Below are 21,624 nucleotides of genomic sequence, written 5' to 3'. Positions count from 1 at the left end.
GTGATAAAGCGGGATATCAAATCCAAACTCTTCTTATTGTTGTGGCTCTGAGAGAACCTAATCCTGCAAAGGAAAAGCCTGACCAATGGCTAGGGACTCAGCTACATGCATAAACATAAATCGCTTTATATGTGTTATAACACTGTAACACCAGATGGCGCTGTGGAGTCCCGCCTTTCACCAACGGGATTTCCCTGCATGAAGTTTACAACACGTGTAACTGAATCGCTTATTTGATGTGTTTAGATCTGGCCTAGGAAGGAGAGCCCCGAAAGCATTTGGCATCTAGCATTTGGAGCAAACTGCAAAGCAATGGCCCACATACTTGACCACACTGAAAGTCCGCTGCTCATAGTGATATTTGGGCAGTGGAAACCCCTTGGCGTGGGCTTGCTTTAAGATCTCCATGTTCTTTTTGCAGTCTTCAGCCATCTTCTCAAATCTGGAGAGGGGCAGATCAAAACAGTCAACTTAGTTTACAGGGTGATTCACGGAGTTCAAATAAGTTTTCTTAGCACATTGTAGATAACTTTGAGCCATAAAAGAAGAGCTATGAGAACTTTGTTAAGCATGAAGAAATAGTTGGAGTAGACAGGATGTGTTGGAAAGCTTCGGCCAATGAGAATTCAGAAACAGCTGGGATCTTGGTTAAGCAACAGCCCAAAGAATTCAGCACAAGAGAGTTAACTTGGATGCTAGCAAACAGAAGCAGTATTTTCAGAAAACAGCCAAAACTGGAAGCCCTCCAACCGTAACTGACTGGCAGCACACACAGATGTCTGGGAACAAGCTATGTTTTGAGAACAGGGTCAGAAAAATAGAACATTCCATGCAGAACAGCTAGCTTTGCACTAGAGTGCTGGTTATGGATTTCATTAGGCAGTAGCAAAAACAAATTGCGCCATGAACTGAGCAACGTAGCAATGAGCAAAAATGTCATACTATAAAAGTGATGTGTGGAAATGGACTTTAAGAGGAGCAGCATGTGGCAGACATTCTATATTCCCTGAAGGAAGAAACGCATGTAACCTTAGATATAAATCATGAAAGCTTGTTCTACTTGCGACCTTTATTTACCCCCCTCTTCAATGAATTCCCATCACTTGCTTTGGGAATCCTCTTGCTTGTTTTAAAACGCAAATGAACCTTTTCAATGACTTGCCTCAGCCTAGATGCAGAAGATACAGGGAACCAGGCAGAGGGCCTTCTCAGTAGCGGCACCCGTCCTGTGGAATGCCCTCCCACCAGATGTCAAAGAGAAAAACAGCTACCAGACTTTCAGAAGACATCTGAAGGCAGCCCTATTTAGGAAGGTTTTAATGTTTGACAGACTATTGTATTTTAATATTTTGTTGGAAGCCGCCAAGAGTGGCTGGGGAAACCCAGCCAGATGGGTGGTAAGTAAGTAAGTAAGTAAGTAAGTAAATAAATAAATAAATAAATATCATCATCATCATCATTATCACCATCATCTAAGGAGAGTACCTGCTGCGGGTGTTCCTGGCCAACACAGGCCACAGATTTAGCCGAGAGAGCAGAGGAAGGGAAGGATATTGCTCAGTTGCCATCACACTTACTTGGTAGTTTCTGCGATGTTTCCTAAATGGGTGAACTGCTTGGAGAAACTCACGCACATCTGGAACAAAAAAGAAAGGAAAAGGAGGGAGTCACATCAGGAGCAGGCAGGCACGATCCTGGCTCCCTCCCATGGGTCATGCACCTTTGCAGTCAAATGCCTTAAATTCCACCCCTTAATAAGCAAGTTCCAGCCCTTATATGGCCAGAGTATGCAGACTATCATCTCCAGGAACCCAGAAGCCACTTGCATCTTAGTAATATAGCCCATCCATTGCTCATCATTTACTTAATACTCGGGTAGCTGCAGGAAGTCCATACCGGGCCACGCCAACAGTCCCTTCTGATGTATATATTCAAACACACACATACACCCCCCCCCTTATATGTAAATAGGAGAGAGATGCAAGCAAGAAATACAGCTGCTGCCATTATGTCAGGTTTGCCCCCTCCCTCCCTTGCTGGATCAGACCTACAGTGGTACCTTGGGTTAAGAACTTAATTCGTTCCGGAGGTCCGTTCTTAACCTGACACTGTTCTTAACCTGAAGCACCACTTTAGCTAATGGGGTCTCCTGCTGCTGCCACGCAGCTGGAGCACGATTGCTGTTCTCATCCTGAAGCAAAGTTCTTAAACCAAGGTACTATTTCTGGGTTAGCGGAGTCTGTAACCTGAAGCTTCTGTAACCTGAAGCGTCTGTAACCCAAGGTACCACTGTATTAGTGTCCGTCTAATCCAATATCCTGTTTCCAACTTTGCTCCACCGACCAAATGTTTCCAGGAAGCCCACCAGAATGGCATGAAGGCCACAGCCCTCCCACCTTATTTTGCTCCCAGGATACGGCAGGTGTAACAAGTGTGATGATTTCAATAAGAATGATTGACTGCCATCCTCGTATGCCTTGTCTCGCATCTGGTGGGGCTTCCAGGAAAAGGAGGAAGAAAAATTTCTAGTTTAAAAAGATAGCCCTGTTCTCCCCGATTCCTTACTAATCTCCTCCAAAAGAGAGACTTTAACATCCCTTAAAGCTTGCCTGTGCTCCACTTACCTCATGCTGCTGCCTCATAATTTTCACAAGCTCCATGTACTGGGCAGCCGTTTCTGGGGAGATGTTGGCTCCACGACGCTGCGCAAGTGTGAAGTCCTCCTTGTTCACTGGGGCTTGAGGCACCTGAAGGGAGAAAGTGCGTATTTGGGGGTGGGGGAAGTTAGTACCAGAATGAACCACTCCGAAAAGGGCTGCGTCACCTCCATGCACAAAACACAAATCAGCACAGAGTGATCCTCTGCCTGTCAAACAGACCAGGGTTTCCCACAAAGGGAGCTCCCGATCCAAAACTGTGTGGATCTATAAGCTGGTCTGAAATGGGAGGCTCGCCTGCTGCCATCATTATACAGTGGTACCTCGGGTTAAGAACTTAATTCGTTCTGGAGGTCCATTCTTAACCTGAAACTGTTCTTAACCTGAGGTACCACTTTAGCTAATGGGGCCTCATCCTGAAGCAAAGTTCTTAACCCGAGGTACTATTTCCGGGTTAGCGGAGTCTGTAACCTGAAGCATCTGTAACCCAAGGTACCACTGTATATCTTTCAGCAAAAGGCAAAAAAACACTTTATAACCAGGCCTTAGGCTTTTAACTAACTGGCCTTCTAGATGTGGGTGGGGGTATTTTTAATGCAGCTCTTTTCCCTCTTGGTTTTAATATAACTATGTGGGGTTTATTGTGTTTGGCTGATTGTAAGTTGCTTCAGGTTCCCTTGGGTAAGAGAAAGGAACTCTCAAATTTAATTAATTCATTAATAACGAAGTGCCCCATGCCAAGCTTAACTGGCCCTCATTCAGCAACAGCACTAAGTCAAATGGGAGGACCGAAAAATTATTTTGCCCCACGCCAGTGGGTTCAAGAAGGGGCATTAGAGCAGGTTTTCCTTGGACACAGGCCAAACTGTCAGTCATAATGTAGCATAAAACAGAACAAAAGACCAGGCCTCCTGGATCAGACCAAGGGTCCATCTAGTAAATTTTCTGACTGGTATAATGCCTCTGGGAAAATCCTAAGCAGTGCATGAAGGCAACAGTCCCGCCCCCCTGCTATTTCCCCAGGATGATGTACTCAAGAGGTATACTCCCTCTGAACACAAATATTAGATATGATAGCTAAACAGAACCACCTACTTCCCACATATTTGTCAAATCCCATTACGCTCAGAATACAGACACTGAGGAATGCAAAAGATTGAAAGCATCAGGGCAAGATTTTTGTTCCAGCGCTCCACAGATGAGACCAGATTTATTTTTATTTTTAAAAATATGTCTCTCTGGCTCAGAACTCAGGTTCCAGAACAGGGACATAGTGACTGAAAAACAACATTCATGCACTTCATGAGCTTTGAGCTGTTTTCTAACACAACTCTTTGACAGTACTTCAATAATAATAATAATAATTTATTATTTATACCCCGCCCATCTGGCTGGGTTTCCCCAGCCACTCTGGGCGGCTTCCACAGAAACCAAAAACACTAAAATATCATACATTAAAAGCTTCCCTGAATAGGGCCGCCTTAAGATGTCTTCTGAATGTCAGGTAGTTGTCCATCACCTTGACATCCAATGGGAGGGCATTCCACAGGGCGGGCGCCACCACCGAAAAGGCCCTCTGCCTGGTTCCCTGTAGCTTCGCTTCTCGCAATGAGGGAACCGCCAGAAGGCCCTCGGCACTGGACCTCAGTGTCCGGGCAGAACGATGGGGGTGGAGACGCTCCTTCAGGTATACTGGGCCGAAGCCGTTTATGGCTTTAAAGGTCAACACCAGCACTTTGAATTGTGCTCGGAAACGTACTGGGAGCCAATGTAGGTCTTTCAAGACCGGTGTTATGTGGTCTCGGCGGCCGCCCCCAGTCACCAGTCTAGCTGCCGCATTCTGGATTAGCTGTAGTTTCCGAGTCACCTTCAAAGGTAGCCCCACGTAGAGCGCATTGCAGTAGTCCAAGCGGGAGATAACTAGAGCATGCACCACTTTGGCCAGACAGTCAGTGGGCAGGTAGGGTCTCAGCCTGCGTACCAGGTGGAGTTGGTAGACAGCTGCCCTGGATACAGAATTGACCTGCGCCTCCATGGACAGCTGTGAGTCCAAAATGACTCCCAGGCTACGCACCTGGTCCTTCAGGGGCACAGTTACCCTATTCAGGACCAGGGAGTCCTCCACACCAGCCCGCCCCTGTCCCCCAAAAACAGTACTTCTGTCTTGTCAGGATTCAACTTCAATCCATTAGCCGCCATCCATCCTCCAACCGCCTCCAGGCACTCACAAGACATTTCCCAACCAGAGAGAGAGAGAGAATATGATTGCCTTGGTTATGTCGACCGGGAGCCCACTCTGCGATGCGTCAATCATGGGGTCCAGACCCTTGGCTTGACGCAAGAACATCTTGGCTCCCTCAATGTCATTCTGCTGCTTTGCTCTGAGAGCCGCCTGCATCAGCTGTTTCTTCCGGGTTTCCAGGAAAGTCAGCTGCTGTTGAGCTGCAGGGAGAAAGGAGACCCATCAGGCATGCCTCAAAGTCTCTTCTAAACAGAAAATAAGGAGGTCTCAAATGGGCAAGGGTGTAAATCTTATTTCAGTACAGTGGTGCCCCGCAAGACGAATGCCTCGCAAGACGGAAAACCCGCTAGACGAAAGAGTTTTCCGTTTTGGAGGTGCTTCGCAAAACGAATCTCCTATGGGCTTGCTTCGCAAGACGACAATGTCTTGCGAGTTCCTGCTGGTTTTTTTCCCTTCCCCCCCCTTTTTCTAAGCCGCTTATCAGCTGATCCGATCAGCAGACAAGCCGCTAAAAGCGCTAAGCCGCTTATCAGCTGATCCGATCAGCAGATAAGCCTCTAAAAGCCGCTAATAGCGCTAATCCGCTAATCCTTCAATGGGCTTGCTTCGCAAGACGAAAAAAACCACTAGACGAAGAGAATCACAGAACGGATTCTTTTCGTCTTGCGAGGCACCACTGTACACTAACGTATGTCTGTGCATAAGCAAAACAGTCACTTTTTACAAGTAGCATCCTGGTAACATGAAAAGCATGTTTGCTCAGGAGACAGCAATAAATGCAGAGCCTATAATGAGTCTAGGCAGCCTTAGAAATAATAATAAAAAACCAGCCATTATCTTATCTCCAAGAGCAGCCAATAATGAATGCTACATTACACCAATTAAGAAATGGTCGTTCTCCTGTTGGGTTGGATTCCAAAACAGCAAAAAAAGAGGAGCTGTTTGCTTCCATTGGAGAAAGTTTGGGGCTGTTGCAGAGAAAACAGTCCAAGGAACAGAGCCCAAGCTTCTCAATCTGATGTTAGGTGGTCACTGCAAAGTCCTACCCACATGGCAGTGACTTTTGGGCTGTAAAATTCAGGGGAAAGTGGAATTGGGAAAAACAAAGTACCTCAATCAAAGAGGCACCAATCAGCCCAGGGATTGTTGCATAAATCAGGAACGCGGAACGTGCCACCAACATAGATTCTGTTGTTGCCTGACCTGCAATCTGGACCAACAGGAATCAATGTCGCCCAAGAAGCTTGAATGCCTGATACTGGGGAAAAAAAACCTCACACTGCTAATTTGAAAACACTCTGTCTGAGGAGTGACCAAATCACTTGTAAACTGTGGCTTGGTTTTGATGTCAAGAGCTCCTGTACAGACAGAATTGCCAAGGCAGAGAAGCTCCCAATGATTAAACCGTTTGTGTATCTAGGATGAGTGTGTCTACAAAATGAGTAATTTTATTCATAAAACACTACCCTGTCATTCAGTACTTGTGGTAAAAGGTAAAGGGACCCCTGACCATTAGGTCCAGTCATGGCCGACTCTGGGGTTGCGGTGCTCATCTCGCTTTATTGGCCGAGGGAGCCGGAGTACAGCTTCCGGGTCATGTGGCCAGCATGACTAAGCCGCTTCTGGCGAACCAGAGCAGCGCACGGAAACGGCGTTTACCTTCCCACTGGAGCGGTACCTATTTATCTACTTGCACTTTGACGTGCTTTCGATCTGCTAGGTTTGCAGGAACAGGGACCGAGCAACAGGAGCTCACCCCGTTGCGGGGATTTGAACCGCTGACCTTTTGATCAGCAAGTCCTAGGCTCTGTGGTTTAACCCACAGCGCCACCCGCGTCCCCAGTACTTGTGGTACTTTACAATAAAAAGCGAAAAGGGACACCACATAATCTAAACATTTCCCCCACCAGCCTATACACCTCCACACAGATGAGATCAAGCTTCTCTGAAAAATTGTCTCCTGTCACTGATATTCAGGCTGGTACATGAATTTACTTATTTTCCTCTTCCCTCATTGCCTCTCTTCTGTTTCGTATCAAGTCTCCTCACATCATAAGCCACTATTTTATATTATAAACCATGCTTATATTATGAAAGAAAGGTAAACCAATAAATAAAAGTGGGGGTACCTTTTGTGTTGACCTTTGAGGCACTTTTACCTGCCCCCGTTGCCTTTGGAGCTATAGGGGCGACTCGTGAGCCTGGCTGGGGTGGCAGCTTAGGCTGCGGTGAGCTGGCTGGTTTGGATGATGCAGACTGGTTTGGATGGTCAGGCTGAAAAAACAAGAGAGGAGGTACATCTCCGAAAACATTCCTTGGTGCAACGAAAGACCAACCTGACCCAAAGGGAATCACGTGGGATATCAAGGCAGTTGGAGAAGTCTAAACTCTGTTCATGACATAACATTCAATCTTAAAACCTTGACTGCACGACCAGCACTTAAAAGTAATGCTGTAGCCAGTACAGGTTCTCCCCCCCCCGCTTTTTTTACATTTTTAAATTTTATTTTAAATTTATTTATTTACATCATAAATCCACCGCAACTCAAATAAACAAATCCACCACCATTGGACATAAACATAAACATAACATAAAATATAACAAACAATAAAATAAAAGACTTCCTTTTTGGCCTCCTTGCTTACTTCTTATGAACTGTTTCCTTTATGAGTTGCTAATATGATTTTTTGAATTATGACTTATAAAAAAAACAAACCACAAATTCAATCAGGACTAGCACACAACCCAACCTTTTTTGCCTCCTCAGCATCTTCATCCTCCTCATTGGCTAGTTTCATGGCTGTTTCGAGGATCCCCACAAAGCTTTGATCTCCTGGTGAAGATTCCATTCCTTGGATTGGAGGGAACCCTGCCAAAGATGACATAGTGACTGATTAGAAGGCAAAAGCTACTGCTAAATGTCTGCAGGCATATACCAGAGGTTGCTGTATTACAATTCCCATCATCCTGGGCCACTGGGCATGCTTGCTGGGGTTGATGGGAGATGTAGTTCAGAAACATTTTATTTATATCCCGCCCTCCCCAGCCGAAGCCGGGCTCAGGGCGGCTAACAACAATAAAACAGTACAAAAGTACAGCACAAACAACACTCTAAAATCATTCATTATAAAATTAATTGGATCTATGGCACCCAGAAGTGTGTGTGTAAGCAAAGGATTTGGTACTGAGTGAAGAAGTCAGCTTCTTTGGGATCTGAGACCAGTTCTTTAAAAATTAAACACATTTCCAGCCCATGGCTGTAAATATACAGTTTGAAACTGAAGGCAATGTCTACTTTGCCTTTGAAGACAGGAGGAAACAAGATTTCAAGTGGCCAAAGATTTCACAGCCCCACTGTTCCTTGCTCCCTTTCTACAAGTAACAGAAATGCAAGCACATTTGTTCGAGCAAATGTGTAGTAAAGAAATCAGAGTTTGCAGTTATTCTACAGGAGTCAATGTGGAGGACATGGCCACGATTAGCACACTGTATTTATAACTTCTTTCCAACTACCTCTCAAAGCAGCCTATGCAAAATCCAGCAATGATATATTAAAGATAACTGGGCATGTTGACGACAGTCCCTTCAATGTACATCAGGCTTCCTCAACCTCGACCCTCCAGATGTTTTGAGACTACATCATCCCATCATCCCTGACCACTGGTCCTGCTAGCTAGTCGTCATGGGAGTTGTCAGCCAAAAACATCTGGAGGGCCGAGGTTGAGGAAGCCTGATGTACATGGTCAGGCTGAGTTTTTTTGCTGGATACCCCCCTTTCCCTTCTTTACGGAGTTTCAGCTTTCAGCAAAGCAAACACAATGCTAAAAACCCTGACCCTAATTGGGATAATGTGAAATAGGTGCCACTCACTTCAATGCGTTTTCCTTCCAAATAATTTTGCTTAGGGCTGCCACCTTCATCTGCAATCTTATCAATTGCCAGCAGAGCCCTTTGTCTCATTCTGGAGGGCACAAACTTTGCAGTTAGAAGCATAGGGAGGAAATCAACACAGCACTAAGCAGATAGCTCCATCAGTGCAAGCATTTCTTGCTTGCCTGATGGAATCATCTGACCTCTCCTCTTTCTACACGCTGTTTTGGGGGTTTTCCCAACTCCCCAGAGCCAACTTGGGGGGATGAGTTGGGGTGGGGAGCCCTCTTGTGCTAGCAGAAGCTAGCAGAAGTGTGATGTCGGCATCTATTGGCGGGGCTTCTTATAATGCCCAAGATCTCCCTGTGTGATGGAAGCTTAAGGTGGAAACCAAGAAGAAAACTCAGAAGAGCCATCTATTTAGATCAGGCATAGCCAAACTTGGCCCTCCAGCTGTTTTGGGACTACAATTCCCATCATCCCTGACCACTGGTCCTGTTAGCTAGGGATGATGGGAGTTGTGGTCCCAAAACCTCTGGAGGGCCATGTTTGGCCACGCCTGATTTAGATAGAGTTACTTTGGAGTTACTTTGGGACGCGGGTGGCGCTGTGGGTTAAACCACAGAGCCTAGGACTTGCCGATCGGAAGGTCAGCGGTTCGAATCCCCGCGATGGGGTGAGCTCCCGTTGCTCGGTCCCTGCTCCTGGCAACCTAGCAGTTCGAAAGCATGTCAAAGTGCAAGTAGATAAATAGGTACCACTCTAGCGGGAAACTAAACAGCGTTTCCGTGCGCTGCTCTGGTTCGCCAGAAGCGGCTTAGTCATGCTGGCCACATGACGCAGAAGATATACGCCGGCTCCCTCGGCCAATAAAGCGAGATGAGCGCCGCAACCCCAGAGTCGGTCACGACTGGACCTAATGGTCAGGGGTCCCTTTACCTTTTTTTTTACTTTGGGGTAACCTAACATGATGTTGCCACAAGAGGGCAGCATTTGCCAGATGCATCCTTGCCTCCCCAACTTCCATAACAAGATTGCAAGTTACATACCTGGGGGAACAGGGAGGTCAGCAAACTCAACAGGTTTTCCTGCCTTGTGAGCTCTGATGGCCTCTTGATATTGCTGAAGAGGGAAACAAAAACAGAAGCTGAAATCCCTAATTTGGGAGCATGGTCATTCTAGAAAAAGGGTGGGTAAAGCTACTTTTCTTGGGATAGTTGCAGCAAAAAACAAGGTATGAGAGTATGCATATTTGCTTACTTATTATCAGGAACATTGTTAATCAAAGCAATTGTTTGCTTTGTGTACACTCATTAAACACCTGTGCTTTAAATGGCAGTAACTTGGGTGGGTCTCATCCTAGAATCACCCAAATCCTTAGCTCATACCAGCTTGCTGCTTCTGGAGTTGTAAGTAGAATAAGTTCATCTTTTGGTATCTCTTGCCCTGCATTTGAATTTCTATTTTTTAACTTTGCTCATTGTGAACTGTTCTTTCAGTGCCACTTGGGTTTTAACACTTTTATCTCCAAGTCCTACAGATTTTACAAGTGTTGCTCATTTTTAAGCAAAGCACAGACCGCATTGTTTAGCTGCTGTTTGTTTTTAATCTACCAATGAAATTAACAGAGGGCTTATAGTCAATCAGGAATTCTGTTCTTGAGCTAAATTAGATAGCAGCACAAGGAGAATTTCAGAGCAAGTGAAAACTAGCTTTGGCTCTAGTCTGGCCTGCTTTAATCAATCAATCAAATTATTTATATACTGCCCTCTCATAAATATCAGGGCTGTGTACAACACCACTTATACAATAAAATATAGAAAACCATTTAAAAACAGAACAAATTAATTGTTAAAATGACTGGATGTTAAGGGGTTTTAAACCTTTTGCTGCAATAATACCAAGATGACATTAGCACACACCCTTCTGCCACATCCTGCTCGCTGAGGATGGGCAAGGAGACTCCCTAAATTATAGTAAACTAAAAGCAGAATGGGTGGGAAGAAAATGTTGAGACCTACGACTGCTGTGGGGGGTGATCCTTGAGGATTTCTCAGGGCCAGTAATTTCCTCCAAAGAGTTACACAAGTGGTATGTGTGATGCAAATGCTCGTTATCGATCACAATTCCCGAATATCAAAATAAACAGAACCAACATTTTAATTCAGTTTCTACACCTGGAAACTGTGATTTTCTGCAAAAATCATCACGATTTTGTATCCGTTCATTAGGCGGCAAGAGGAAAATACTTATTAGCATATTCCAGCCACCATGAACTCAGTTATGCTGCAGCAGGAAGCAAGTTGCTTTTTCTCTATTTGCTCCTCGTAAGTATTGCCACAAGATCTGTGCTATGTAACATTTGAGCAGGAAAGCTAGCGAGCAAAAGCGTAAAGAAAGCAGGTCCCTCACCTTCACAATTCGCTCGTGCATCCTAGCCTTCCTGTCATCTCCTTTGCTCTTTGCCTGGGCTGCTGCTGTCTTGTATCTGTCCATCCTCTGCTGCAGTGCCTCCATAATATCTCGAGGAGGCGGGGGCACATCTGGAAACAAAGCAGGCAATTCTATATCAGTCCATTCTTGCATGCATGAAAGTGAGACTAGGAAGGGGTGGGTGGGTTGCTTATCTCAAACAAGGTGAGTGCCTTGAAAGTTTACCCTATCCCTTCAGCATCGCAGGCAGATGCATGGACAAATGTTGCTTGAGGAAGAAAAGCTGCAGAATATCCCCAGCAGTTGACGTCAGTACCTGATTAGCTAAATTTATATTCCTGGGAGTTTAGGATAGGAATTACTGCTTCTCATTCTTCATGGGTGGAAAGATGAATGGGTTCTCCTCTTATTTATGACATCGTTTTGAAGATATATAAAAAAAGAGACAATATGCCATACTCCTCTCCAAACCGATCTTGCCTTCTTTAGAACCAAAGTTCTCAAACTGGTCTAAGCTCCATTCAGAAGGTCCGCTGAAATGCTGCGCAATAGCCCATAATATCTGTACCTGGCCCTGCACATGACTGGTTTTTTTCTCCTGAGAGGGACCTGGGCCTTTATTTTTACCAAGACCAAATATATCAACCAGAATGACAAGGCACTGGCTTTTCCAAATACAACACTCTAATTTTTCCCTAAAATTTAACCAGTCAAAGAAGTTCTTCACAGTGGCCTGACGGAAAGCCTATGATTTTCCATTATACGGCACTGTTTTTAATTATGATGCTGGCACTATTTTTCTTTATCATTAAACCAGAAGCATAACCATCATCTTAGAAAAGTTAGCTTATGGCTGTTAAAATATGAGTTTATTAGGTGGTCTTGTGAGGCCCTAAGCAATTTTCTATAGGTCAGGGGAGGGGGGAGGAGATTGAAAACCACTACACTAGACATAAAACACTACGTTCATTTAAAACTTCTATGTTGGGTCAAGATCAAAAGTCTCCTGGATCCTTTATTAGACTTGTAAGAGCACATCAATCATCTTCAGTCTGTCAAAAATATGCTTAAGACCGAACAGTTTCCACACATGACATATTTGTTAAAAAGATGGCCTTGATGAAAACTATTCTTTGAATTTGGGGGTCAGTGATACAAGGCAGATTTTTTTTTGCAGTTTTCTATTTTTCTGCCAAAATAAAAAAATCCTTTCAGAAGTTCATTAGCAACAGTGAGCAGATGCCAGCTGCAAATAATACTAGACAAACTTGGCAGTTTCAGTTTTAAAGCTTTATTAAATACAAGTAAAATAAACACGCTAAATCAGATCAGGAAAAATACCCAAATTCATCATGCAAAGTCCTATACAATTCTAGGGAATCAGATCTATTAACTCAGCAGAACTAGGCAAGTGACGTAAGAGGCCAGGTCTACTACAGGGTGAAGGCTGCACCCCAAGAGAACTTTTCCCACCTGCAGAAAAACTAGCAAGCAAAGCCCCAAAGAAAAAAGATGCAGAACGCCTATACAAGAAGAAGCTGAGCTGCAGGCTCTGCACAGTGAAGCAATATTCTCAGGACAACTAGAAGCAAGAAAGCCTTACTGGGTTCTTACCTCCTGCACTTGAGACTCCCGGTGCCAGTGGGGTTGCAGCCTGTGCAAGAGGTGTTGTTGCTGTAGCTACAGGGGATTGTGGAACACTTGGGGACAACATCTCCTTGGGCAGCTGATCTGTGGAAGAAAAACAGCTAGCAGTTGCATGACAATAAGCCGATTCACAATAGGCTGGCAGTGCCCTTCCCTACTGAAACCAGCAGTCAATGAGTCTTTCAGCAGGGGCTCTTCAATATAACACTTCTATGTTGCATTCTACCACCACCCTGCCCCAAACACCCATGGAGTGCTGAGCTATTAAGACCAAATGTTTGCAATGCCCCTGCTCCAATGCACTTTGCCCTGAGGGTTCAGAGCAGAAGAGAAACACACCCTGGCCCCTGCCGTCAGCCAGGAGACCAAGAGCTGTTGAGTAGCAAGGGGTTGTGGTTTGTGTACAAGTAGTGTGAGTATTACTGCAAACGATTGCAAGCCGCCTTGGGGATCATTCAATCCAAAGGCAGGGTAGGCCTGAGCTGTGAGCGAATCTCAGGGATTTTGTCTCCCTTTCTCAGGCTACAAGAAAGGGCAAGTCTCACCACTGAGCAGTCACCATAGAAAGGCTTTCCTGTTTGTCTGAATGCCCCACCCCAGAAACAGAAAGGTTAACAAGATTAAGACACAGACCAAACATTTAGAACAAGTGGAATTCATCTTGCTCCTGATAGTCCTTAAGACAAAGGATAAACACTCTCCTAGCCAAAAACATGCAATGATCTGGGATGTAACTTTTCACCAACGTAAGCAAAGATGAGATTCCATCCTTTTTAAGCAGTCTCAAGCTCCCTTCATATGACTAGACCGTGATCATTCTGGAGGATGACCAACATGCCTTAGCTCTTCGTGTTAGCTTTGTGAGTAGAATAGTACAAATAAAGCACTTACAACTCGTTCCTATGCATGTCTATTAAGAAACAAGTCCTACTAAATTCATTGAGACATTCCTAGGTAATGTATACAAAGCTTCAGCCTGAGAGGATCCTTGGAAGAATTTGGCTTCCTGAAGACTGTGAAGCCAGTACTGGCTGCATCAGCTTTCCCTTTGCACCTGAGTTAGTAACCTTGAATGGGGGCTCAACTGGGGTGGCTGCTGCCATTGCCATCTTACCACCTTGCCATCTTTTCATGTTTGATGTTTGATTATGTTTTATATGTACTGTAAGCAGCTCAGAGTGGTTGGGGAAATCCAGCCAGATGGGAAGGGTATACAGTCATACCTCTAGTTACTTCCGGGTTTCAGCAATCGCGCTTTGCACATGTATAGAAGCACCAAATCGCAACCCGTACATGCACAGACATGGGTTGCGAACGCTGTGGGTTGAGAACGTGCATCCCGCATGGATCACGTTCGCAACCCGTGTCCACTGTAAATAAAATTATTATTATTACTACCAGAAGTCTTGTTAAGTTACCTGAATCAGGAGTGACTGTCCCACAAGGATTATTCTAGAATTTTTGTAATGGCATGTGTTTCAGGTTGGGAAGACAGGAAACATCTGATTCAAGAGTTTCAATTCATAAAATATAACTGGGATTACATTTTGGATTAGCTAGCTATTTCATATTATGGAATTAATCAATGCACTTCTACCTGCTTTTTACTAGAAGTAGAACTGGTGTGCCATATCTCTACAAGGAAGTTTGGTAGCAAATGATATGGAGAGAACCAAAGCTCATGCACAGGGGACACAACTTGGAAGACCCAACTATTCTTACCTGGAGGTGGAGGCAGGTGACTGAGATCCACCGCCTCTCCTTTACCCACAGATGCTAAAAGAGGGTCAAGGCTCTGAAAAACATTACCATAAACGTTACTTGTATAAATTCCCTATACAGGATTGCTTTCAGACGGCTCTGGGGTCGGATAACTCCACACCCTCCAACATTTCTCCAATGAAAATAGGGACACCCCAAGGAGAAGCCAGGCATTCTGGGATCAAATCAGAAATCGGGACAGCTTCTCTAAATCAGGGATGGCCCTGGAAAATAGGGACACTTGAGAGGGTCTGCAGAAAGAGATAGCAACTTTGGTGACAATCGTTCTCCCCACGGACCACTGTTTTTCCTGCCCTCTTGCAAAAAGGACCTCTGTCTTGCTGTAGAAGTGCACTTACCTTGGCTATGCGGTAGTACTTAGTAGCCATTTCAATGCTGCCTTCCTGTTTAGCCCGCAGAGCAGCCAGCTTGTATTCCCGCTGTCTGGCTTGCAGCAGCACCTGGGTACTAGAGCTTTTGGAATCTGAGGAGAAGCAGATTTTGCAAAGCATTTTAAGTGTGTTCTGTAGTCAAAAAGGCTCCCGGAGCAGCTAACAGAGATCACCACTAGCAAGACAGTGATGCAGAACATGCTGTTGCACATCCCTGTCAAAGCGATCTGACAGACTGGGATTCCAGAGAACAACTTGGGCTGTGTGTCCCTGTGAGATTCTTTTTCAGTCCTCCATCCCACATGGCATTAAACAAACTGCTCTTGAGGTTCCCATCAGTTTCAAAAGCAACTTGCCACGAGGATCAGCCGTTAGAGAAACACAAGGCAAAATGTAAGTGATGTGAGTGCATGCAGCAAACTGAAGGACTCTTGGCATCCTTGCCATTATGTTTGGGGCACAGGTTGTCTAAATAGGGTTTTAATTAATGTATCTCTAATTAAAATTTCTGTCCTGACCTTCACCTTTAGGTCACGGGGCTGGTTACAGCATCAAATGACATAAAGAAGAAATACAGTCATTAACCATGATGTATTAGCGTGGGGTTTTCTTTTCATTCATGTCATTCCCCCACACAATCCAATCCAAAGCGACTGGAAGTGGTGACACCACTTTTTAAAGTGTTGAAACTAAATTGTACCAGCCAAAACACAGCTGACTAGAGCATGAAAAATAAAAGGATAGCTCCTATTCATTGGGGCAGGGCAAAGAAAGAACCAAAGTTACATGATATTTGTATATTTTTAAAGAAAATAACTTTTTTCCATTTTCTCTAGTGCTTCAATTGGTTTTGATTCAGTTTGTGATTTCTTGTTAGAAATCACAAAGCCCATTCCTACTGAGTTCTCTGACATCAAAGGTGGGTTGAAAGACAGTAGAGTGTCCAAACCCATCCAATGAGCACCGTAAGAATTTGAACCTGGGGTCCCTGTTTAGGTCCTGTTTGTGACACCTACTTGACTACCAGGCTAAAAACAGTTCTGAAAAACAAGTCAAGGCTAAACATAGCTTTAACCTAGAGGTGGGGACCCCATAGCCCTCCAGATGTTGCTAGACGACAACCCCTATCATCCCAGTTGCTGGCTATGCTGATGGGACTTGAGTCCAAGAAACACCTGGAAGGCACCCCATCATTTTGCCCGGATACTGAGGTCCAGTGCCGAGGGCCTTCTGGCAGTTCCCTCGCTGCGAGAAGCCAACTTACAGGGAACCAGGCAGAGGGCCTTCTTGGTAGTGGCACCCGCCCTGTGGAATGCCCTCCCTCCAGATGTCAAAGAGAAAAAATACTTCCAGACTTTTAGAAGACATCTGAAGGCAGCCCTGTTTAGGGAAGCTTTTAATGTTTAACAGACTATTGTATTTTAATATTTTGTTGGAAGCCGCCCAGAGTGGCTGGAGAAACCCAGCCAGATGGGCAGGGTATAAATAATAAATCATCATCATCATCATCATCATCATTACTTGGCAACCCCTCCTTTAACCCATGGTGAAATATGTTTGTTGTCGTCGTAGTAGTAGTAGTAGTAATAATAATAATAATAATAATAATAATTATTATTATTATTATTATTATTATTATTATTATTATTTATACCCCAACCTTCTGACTGGGTTTCCACAGCCACCCCAATCACCCGTCAAACATCTCTCTCTTGATCTTTTTTATGCTGCATGTTTGCATTAAGTACTAACCCAAAGAAGGGGAAGGTGCCACAACGGCAGATTTTTCTTGTGGAGCCTCCGGGGATCTAAGTGACACAGGAGGAGCTGGAGAAATCTTTGGTTTTGGAAGTACTGGTGGTGGCAGCTTGGGGGATAGTTCAGGTAGAGGCAGTGTTCGAGAAGGTGGTTGCTCAGGAGCCGCAGGAGTTGACTCTGGAGGAAGGTGATTGGCAGCAATTGTAGTTTCATCCAAGGCGGAGGAGACCTGTGAGGCTGGAGCTGTCTCCAAAGGAGAGCCCTGCTGCTGGGAATTTGAGACCTTTCCTGTAGACACTGGTGGAGGAATTTCATCTTCGTCAATCTTTTTGCCCTTCTTCACAGAAGTCAACAAGTTTTCCAGAGTCTGAGGGAAGAATGTATATAGTGTAACATGCACATTTCAGAAACTTAAAACACAAGCTGAGAATGAGAGGGCTTTCCCCACTCAGAAACCTATGTATTTCACACATACCAAAATATTTTTCCCCCACATCGCTCTAAAGCCTCCATCTGCGTCTTTAGAAAAATTTAAAAGAAATTCCCACTGGCTTCCTTTAAGTCTTCACATCCATCACATTGTTGCCCCTACCTTCAAGACTTCAAACTCTTGCTCAAACCTTTCCATTTTTTTTTACATCCTTGCTCATCTAATCAGACACAAGATCTCCTCATGTTTGGTACTGCTGCCTCCTATTTCTGCCAAGGCTGTAACTCTTTCCTTACACCCTAATGGTAAGGGCCAGTGCAGGTGTAATGGCTTACTGTAGCTTAGAGATCAAGAGTGGACCCTGAGATTGCTTTCATCTCTCCCCTCTCACATTCTAGTGCGAACCGGCAACAAGGTGCAGAGTCCTTTAAACCTCTCCACTGATGGGTGGGACAGAGCCTGCTTCTCACCGCTAGCTAGCAGGAGCTGGTAGCAAGGTGCGTATTTACTCAAGTCTAATGCTCCATGAGACACGAGTTGCACTGTGGTCTAAACCACAGAGCCTAGGGCTTGCCGATCAGAAGGTTGGCGGTTCAAATCCCCGCAACGGGGTGAGTTCCCGTTGTTTGGTCCCTGTTCCTGCCCACCTAGCAGTTCGAAAGCATGGTCAAAGTGCAAGTAGATAAATAGGTACCGCTCCAGCGGGAAGGTAAATAGCATTTCCGTGAGCTGCTCTGGTTTGCCAGAAGCAGCTTAGACATGCTGGCCACATGACCCGGAAGCTGTCTGCGGACAAACGCTGGCTCCCTTGGCCTATAGAGCGAGAAGAGCGCGCAACCCCAGAGTCGTTCGTGACTGGACCTAACGGCCAGGAACATTACCTTTAATGTTCCATTGAATCTGATGTGCACCCAATTTTTGGCAGCATCATTTGGCAAAAAAAGTGTGCATTAGACTTGAGTAAATACGGTATTAAAAAATTCAATTTCTGATAGTTTTTCATACAAAACCTAGAAGATCTGATTGCCAAATTTCAAAATTATATTTCGGTGAATATCTGGTGGCTTACCTTGATCCCCCTTTCATAGCGACGCACTTTGGAGCTTTCGTTGGCTTGCTTTGCGTTAGCAGCTGCAGCTTTGTACATGGCCAGTCTTTCTAGCAAAACGGATTCCGTGCTGCTGGAATCAGCAGGGGTATTATTTGTCTGGGAAAGCACGAAACAGACCATTTTTTCCCAGGGAAAAAACAAACCCAATCCCCACATTGGTCCACTGCTGATCTGTACAAGACATTGCACATCTGATGCCATGCCCCCCGCCCCAACAGTTCCAGACGCTGGGCAAGGAAGTAAGTGGCCTTGTCCCTCCACGCCCCTGCAGAAACACCCACCTGTCTGTGCACTATAATGCAACTGGAGCAAGATCATTTTATAGAAGGAAAAAGAGAGCATACTCTCAGTATGAAAAACAGAAGTCATTACCTCATTGTCAAAGCTGCAATCTCTTGCTATCATCCTAAGCCTTAATTATTATTATGGATCTACTATATGAGGCTGTTTTAAGGATTTGGACTCCCTAAAGCTCTCTCTGTTAGCTATTAGTTAACAGTTATTCTTTAATAAATCATTAAATTATTATTATTAGCACCACTCTCTTCACTGGCCCCGTTTTGCACCCTAAGTGCCTACTTGAATTCCAATAACGCCTCTTGTTTGTCTGAATGGAAGACAGAGAGGAATGTGAGAGTGTGCTTAGAAACCGAAAGTTACCATTTACCTTTGCTGCCATGCCCGCTTTTGCCTCTGTCCCTGCCCATCACTAGCATGTGGCCGTGGGAAGGTTGCCCAGAAGCAAATGCAGCCCTCCCTTTGGTTTAAAAAGGGGGCCCACTCCTGCTGCAGAGAAGTCCAAAGCACTTCACGCACATGCACACTATGTCATTAAGCGTTACAGCAACTGCCCTGTGGTGTAGAACACTGTTGCCATTCCTCTATTACAGCTGGGTGAGGATAAGGTTGAGAAGTCTATCCTGTGGTCCTCCAACTGCTGTTGGGACTCCAAACTCCCATCAGCCTCAGTCATCATGGCAAATGGTCAGGAAATATAGGAGTTGTGCCCACAGAAGGAAGAAGCCACCACCAAAGAAGATAAAGAAGGTTGGCAAAATAAATTAGTGAACTATGCAGGACAAATTAGGTAATTTGAAACCCAAGAAAGAAAGGACTTTGATTTTTTAAAAAGGGAAATATTTAATGCATTTTTAAAGCTCTGTGTATAGATTTCTACATTAGTTGAACTTTTAAAAGCCACTTGTAATGAGATGAATAAGGTTTTAAAATTGGACTGTCAAGAATATAAGGCTTTATGGACGTGCATGAATAAGAAGAAAACAATGGAACCGAGAGGGGGAGTGGAGGGAAGTCAAGGGTATGGTGATGTTGTGGTTTGTATATACAGATGAGCTAAAAATTATGGTTTGATTTTTTGTGTGGTTATTATAAAATTAATACATTGCATTAAAAAAGAAAATATAGGAGTTGCAGTCCAGTAACTCCTGGGGGGCCACGGGTTTGCTCCCTCCCCTCCCTCCCTTAGTGCAAAGACCAACCAGCAAGTTCACGACTAAAGCAACATTTGAACATGGGACTCTCCAGATTACAGCTCTTCCCCTTAGCTGCTACACACGTTCTTAGCAATCTCGACAGAGCTTTTTGTTTTATGAGATACATGAGAGCTGGAAGTCCTGCTTACTGCTCCCTTGTATTTACAAGCAAGACTGCAAAATTGGCTACTGGCCTGTGGGTTATCAACTAGTGCTAACAAGTCCAAGGGAAAGAACGAAATTCTTCAACATCAGTTTCATCTGCAATTTAAAAAGTGCCCAACAAGAAGAAAAGAGGAAGAAACCCAAGCCGGAAGGGAGGTTTGCACCTTAACAGGAGCAGGAGAAAGTGTTGGAGCATCCTTGGTTTCAGCATCTTCCTCAAGGACTTCATTGAGTTCAGCCTACATGGAAGAGAACAATAGTGATAATACATTCAAATTTTGTAGTCTTCAAGGAAAGACTGACAAAATCTGAAGCAAAGCTTTATCTGCCCCCATCTTTCCCCTTTTCATCCACCCAGAACTGTACCATCCACAGCCATCTTTCCCATAGGGCTTAGTGGTGCGTCGCACCAGGGCACCAGCCTCTCAGTTGGGGAGCTGTGCAGCTTTGCTGGCGGCCTCCCCTTTCCCCGCATGCCCACCAGCTGCGCCCCGCCAACCATAAGGTTGGCAGGCATGCAGCTTGCCTCCCAAGCCTCCTCAGGAGGAGAGTGATCCCCGCAGAGGCTTAGTATGGAAGCATAGCTGCCAACCTTCCCTTTTTTTGCGGGAAATTCCCTTATCTCAGCGCCGTTTCCTGCTGCTTCTCCGGATTGTTAGATATCCCATAGACTGTCTCCGGGACAGGTGAGGCCGCTGATCCCTTATTTTCAAATCCGAAAGTTGACAGTTATGCTGCTGATCCCTTATTTTCGAGGCTGCTGATTCCTTATTTTCAAATCTGAAAGTTGACAGCTATGGATGGAAGCTGTGCCCCGCCAACCATATGGCTGGCGGGCACGCAACTTCCCTCCCAGGCCTCTTCGAGGATCGCTCTCCCGCAGTGGCATGGGGGAAGAGTTGCCCCCCCCGATGGCTGGCAAGTGTGCAGCTATGGCCACCCAAACACTACCTATGGTAATTTGGGGACGCTGGGCGGATATTTGCACCCCGGCGCCACATCTGCTAAAGACGGCCCTGGTACCATCCCTAGTTCCTCTCCTGCACATCTTCCCCAGAACACCCAATCGACTTGCGATCCATAATACCAACTGAAACTGTCTTTCCTGCACCCACAAACCACTTTTGTCTCCTCTCTCATTAATGCTTATATGCTTTCTATTATTCTCCTCCACGTGCCCAGAACAACCTCCAGTTCTCCATTTAGCAGGCTTTCCCCTTCTTCTCAGAGGATCCGTCTTAGCCTGCCCCTGCCTCACCACTTTGGCAATTCCCTTCTCTATCCACGTAATACCACTGTCAGTCTCCAACCGCCTCCTCCCCACAGTATCCTCCAAGAATTTTTTTACCAAGAGTTCGTCGTCATCTTCCAAATCTTCCTCTTCTACCCCATCCTCTTCGTCGAGGTCCTTCATGCAGAAAGCAGCCATTCTTTCAATAGCTTCCATTGGCAAAGGAGCTAGAGAGAAAAAGCAAACAATGGACCGTTATCACATGTCACAAAATCAACTCAAGATTGGTCCAAAAGGGATTTCAGAACAGGTTTTGAAACAACTGCAAATGCTTAGCGGAGAAAAATAATAATTAAATAAACAACAACAGAGCCATCAGAAGACCAGGGAAAAGGAGTACTCAGAGGAAAAGATTCTAGTTGTTTGAAACTTG

General features: G+C 45.0%; 1 protein-coding gene across 1 annotated transcript in view; it reads right to left on the bottom strand.

The window, feature by feature from the left end:
• The window catches only part of CC2D1A (coiled-coil and C2 domain containing 1A), a 50,375-nt gene that overhangs the window by 21,655 nt on the left and 7,096 nt on the right, over positions 1-21,624 (bottom strand). The window contains exons 4-18 of the mRNA XM_083482931.1: positions 21,309-21,418; positions 20,125-20,199; positions 18,261-18,398; positions 16,756-17,128; positions 14,971-15,095; positions 14,573-14,645; positions 12,818-12,934; positions 11,183-11,313; positions 9,820-9,892; positions 7,651-7,769; positions 7,029-7,173; positions 4,927-5,099; positions 2,625-2,747; positions 1,578-1,636; positions 326-442 (exon numbers count right to left, since the gene is read on the bottom strand). Of these exons, the coding sequence (XP_083339057.1) occupies positions 326-442; positions 1,578-1,636; positions 2,625-2,747; positions 4,927-5,099; positions 7,029-7,173; positions 7,651-7,769; positions 9,820-9,892; positions 11,183-11,313; positions 12,818-12,934; positions 14,573-14,645; positions 14,971-15,095; positions 16,756-17,128; positions 18,261-18,398; positions 20,125-20,199; positions 21,309-21,418 (1,951 nt within the window). The remainder of the gene's footprint in view (positions 1-325; positions 443-1,577; positions 1,637-2,624; positions 2,748-4,926; positions 5,100-7,028; positions 7,174-7,650; positions 7,770-9,819; positions 9,893-11,182; positions 11,314-12,817; positions 12,935-14,572; positions 14,646-14,970; positions 15,096-16,755; positions 17,129-18,260; positions 18,399-20,124; positions 20,200-21,308; positions 21,419-21,624) is intronic.

This window comes from Podarcis liolepis, assembly GCF_965112155.1.
Source record: "Podarcis liolepis genome assembly, chromosome: 17".
NCBI lineage: Eukaryota > Metazoa > Chordata > Lepidosauria > Squamata > Lacertidae > Podarcis > Podarcis liolepis.
Note: the sequence above shows the minus strand (reverse complement) of the source record. Positions and strands in the feature narration are given on the sequence as shown.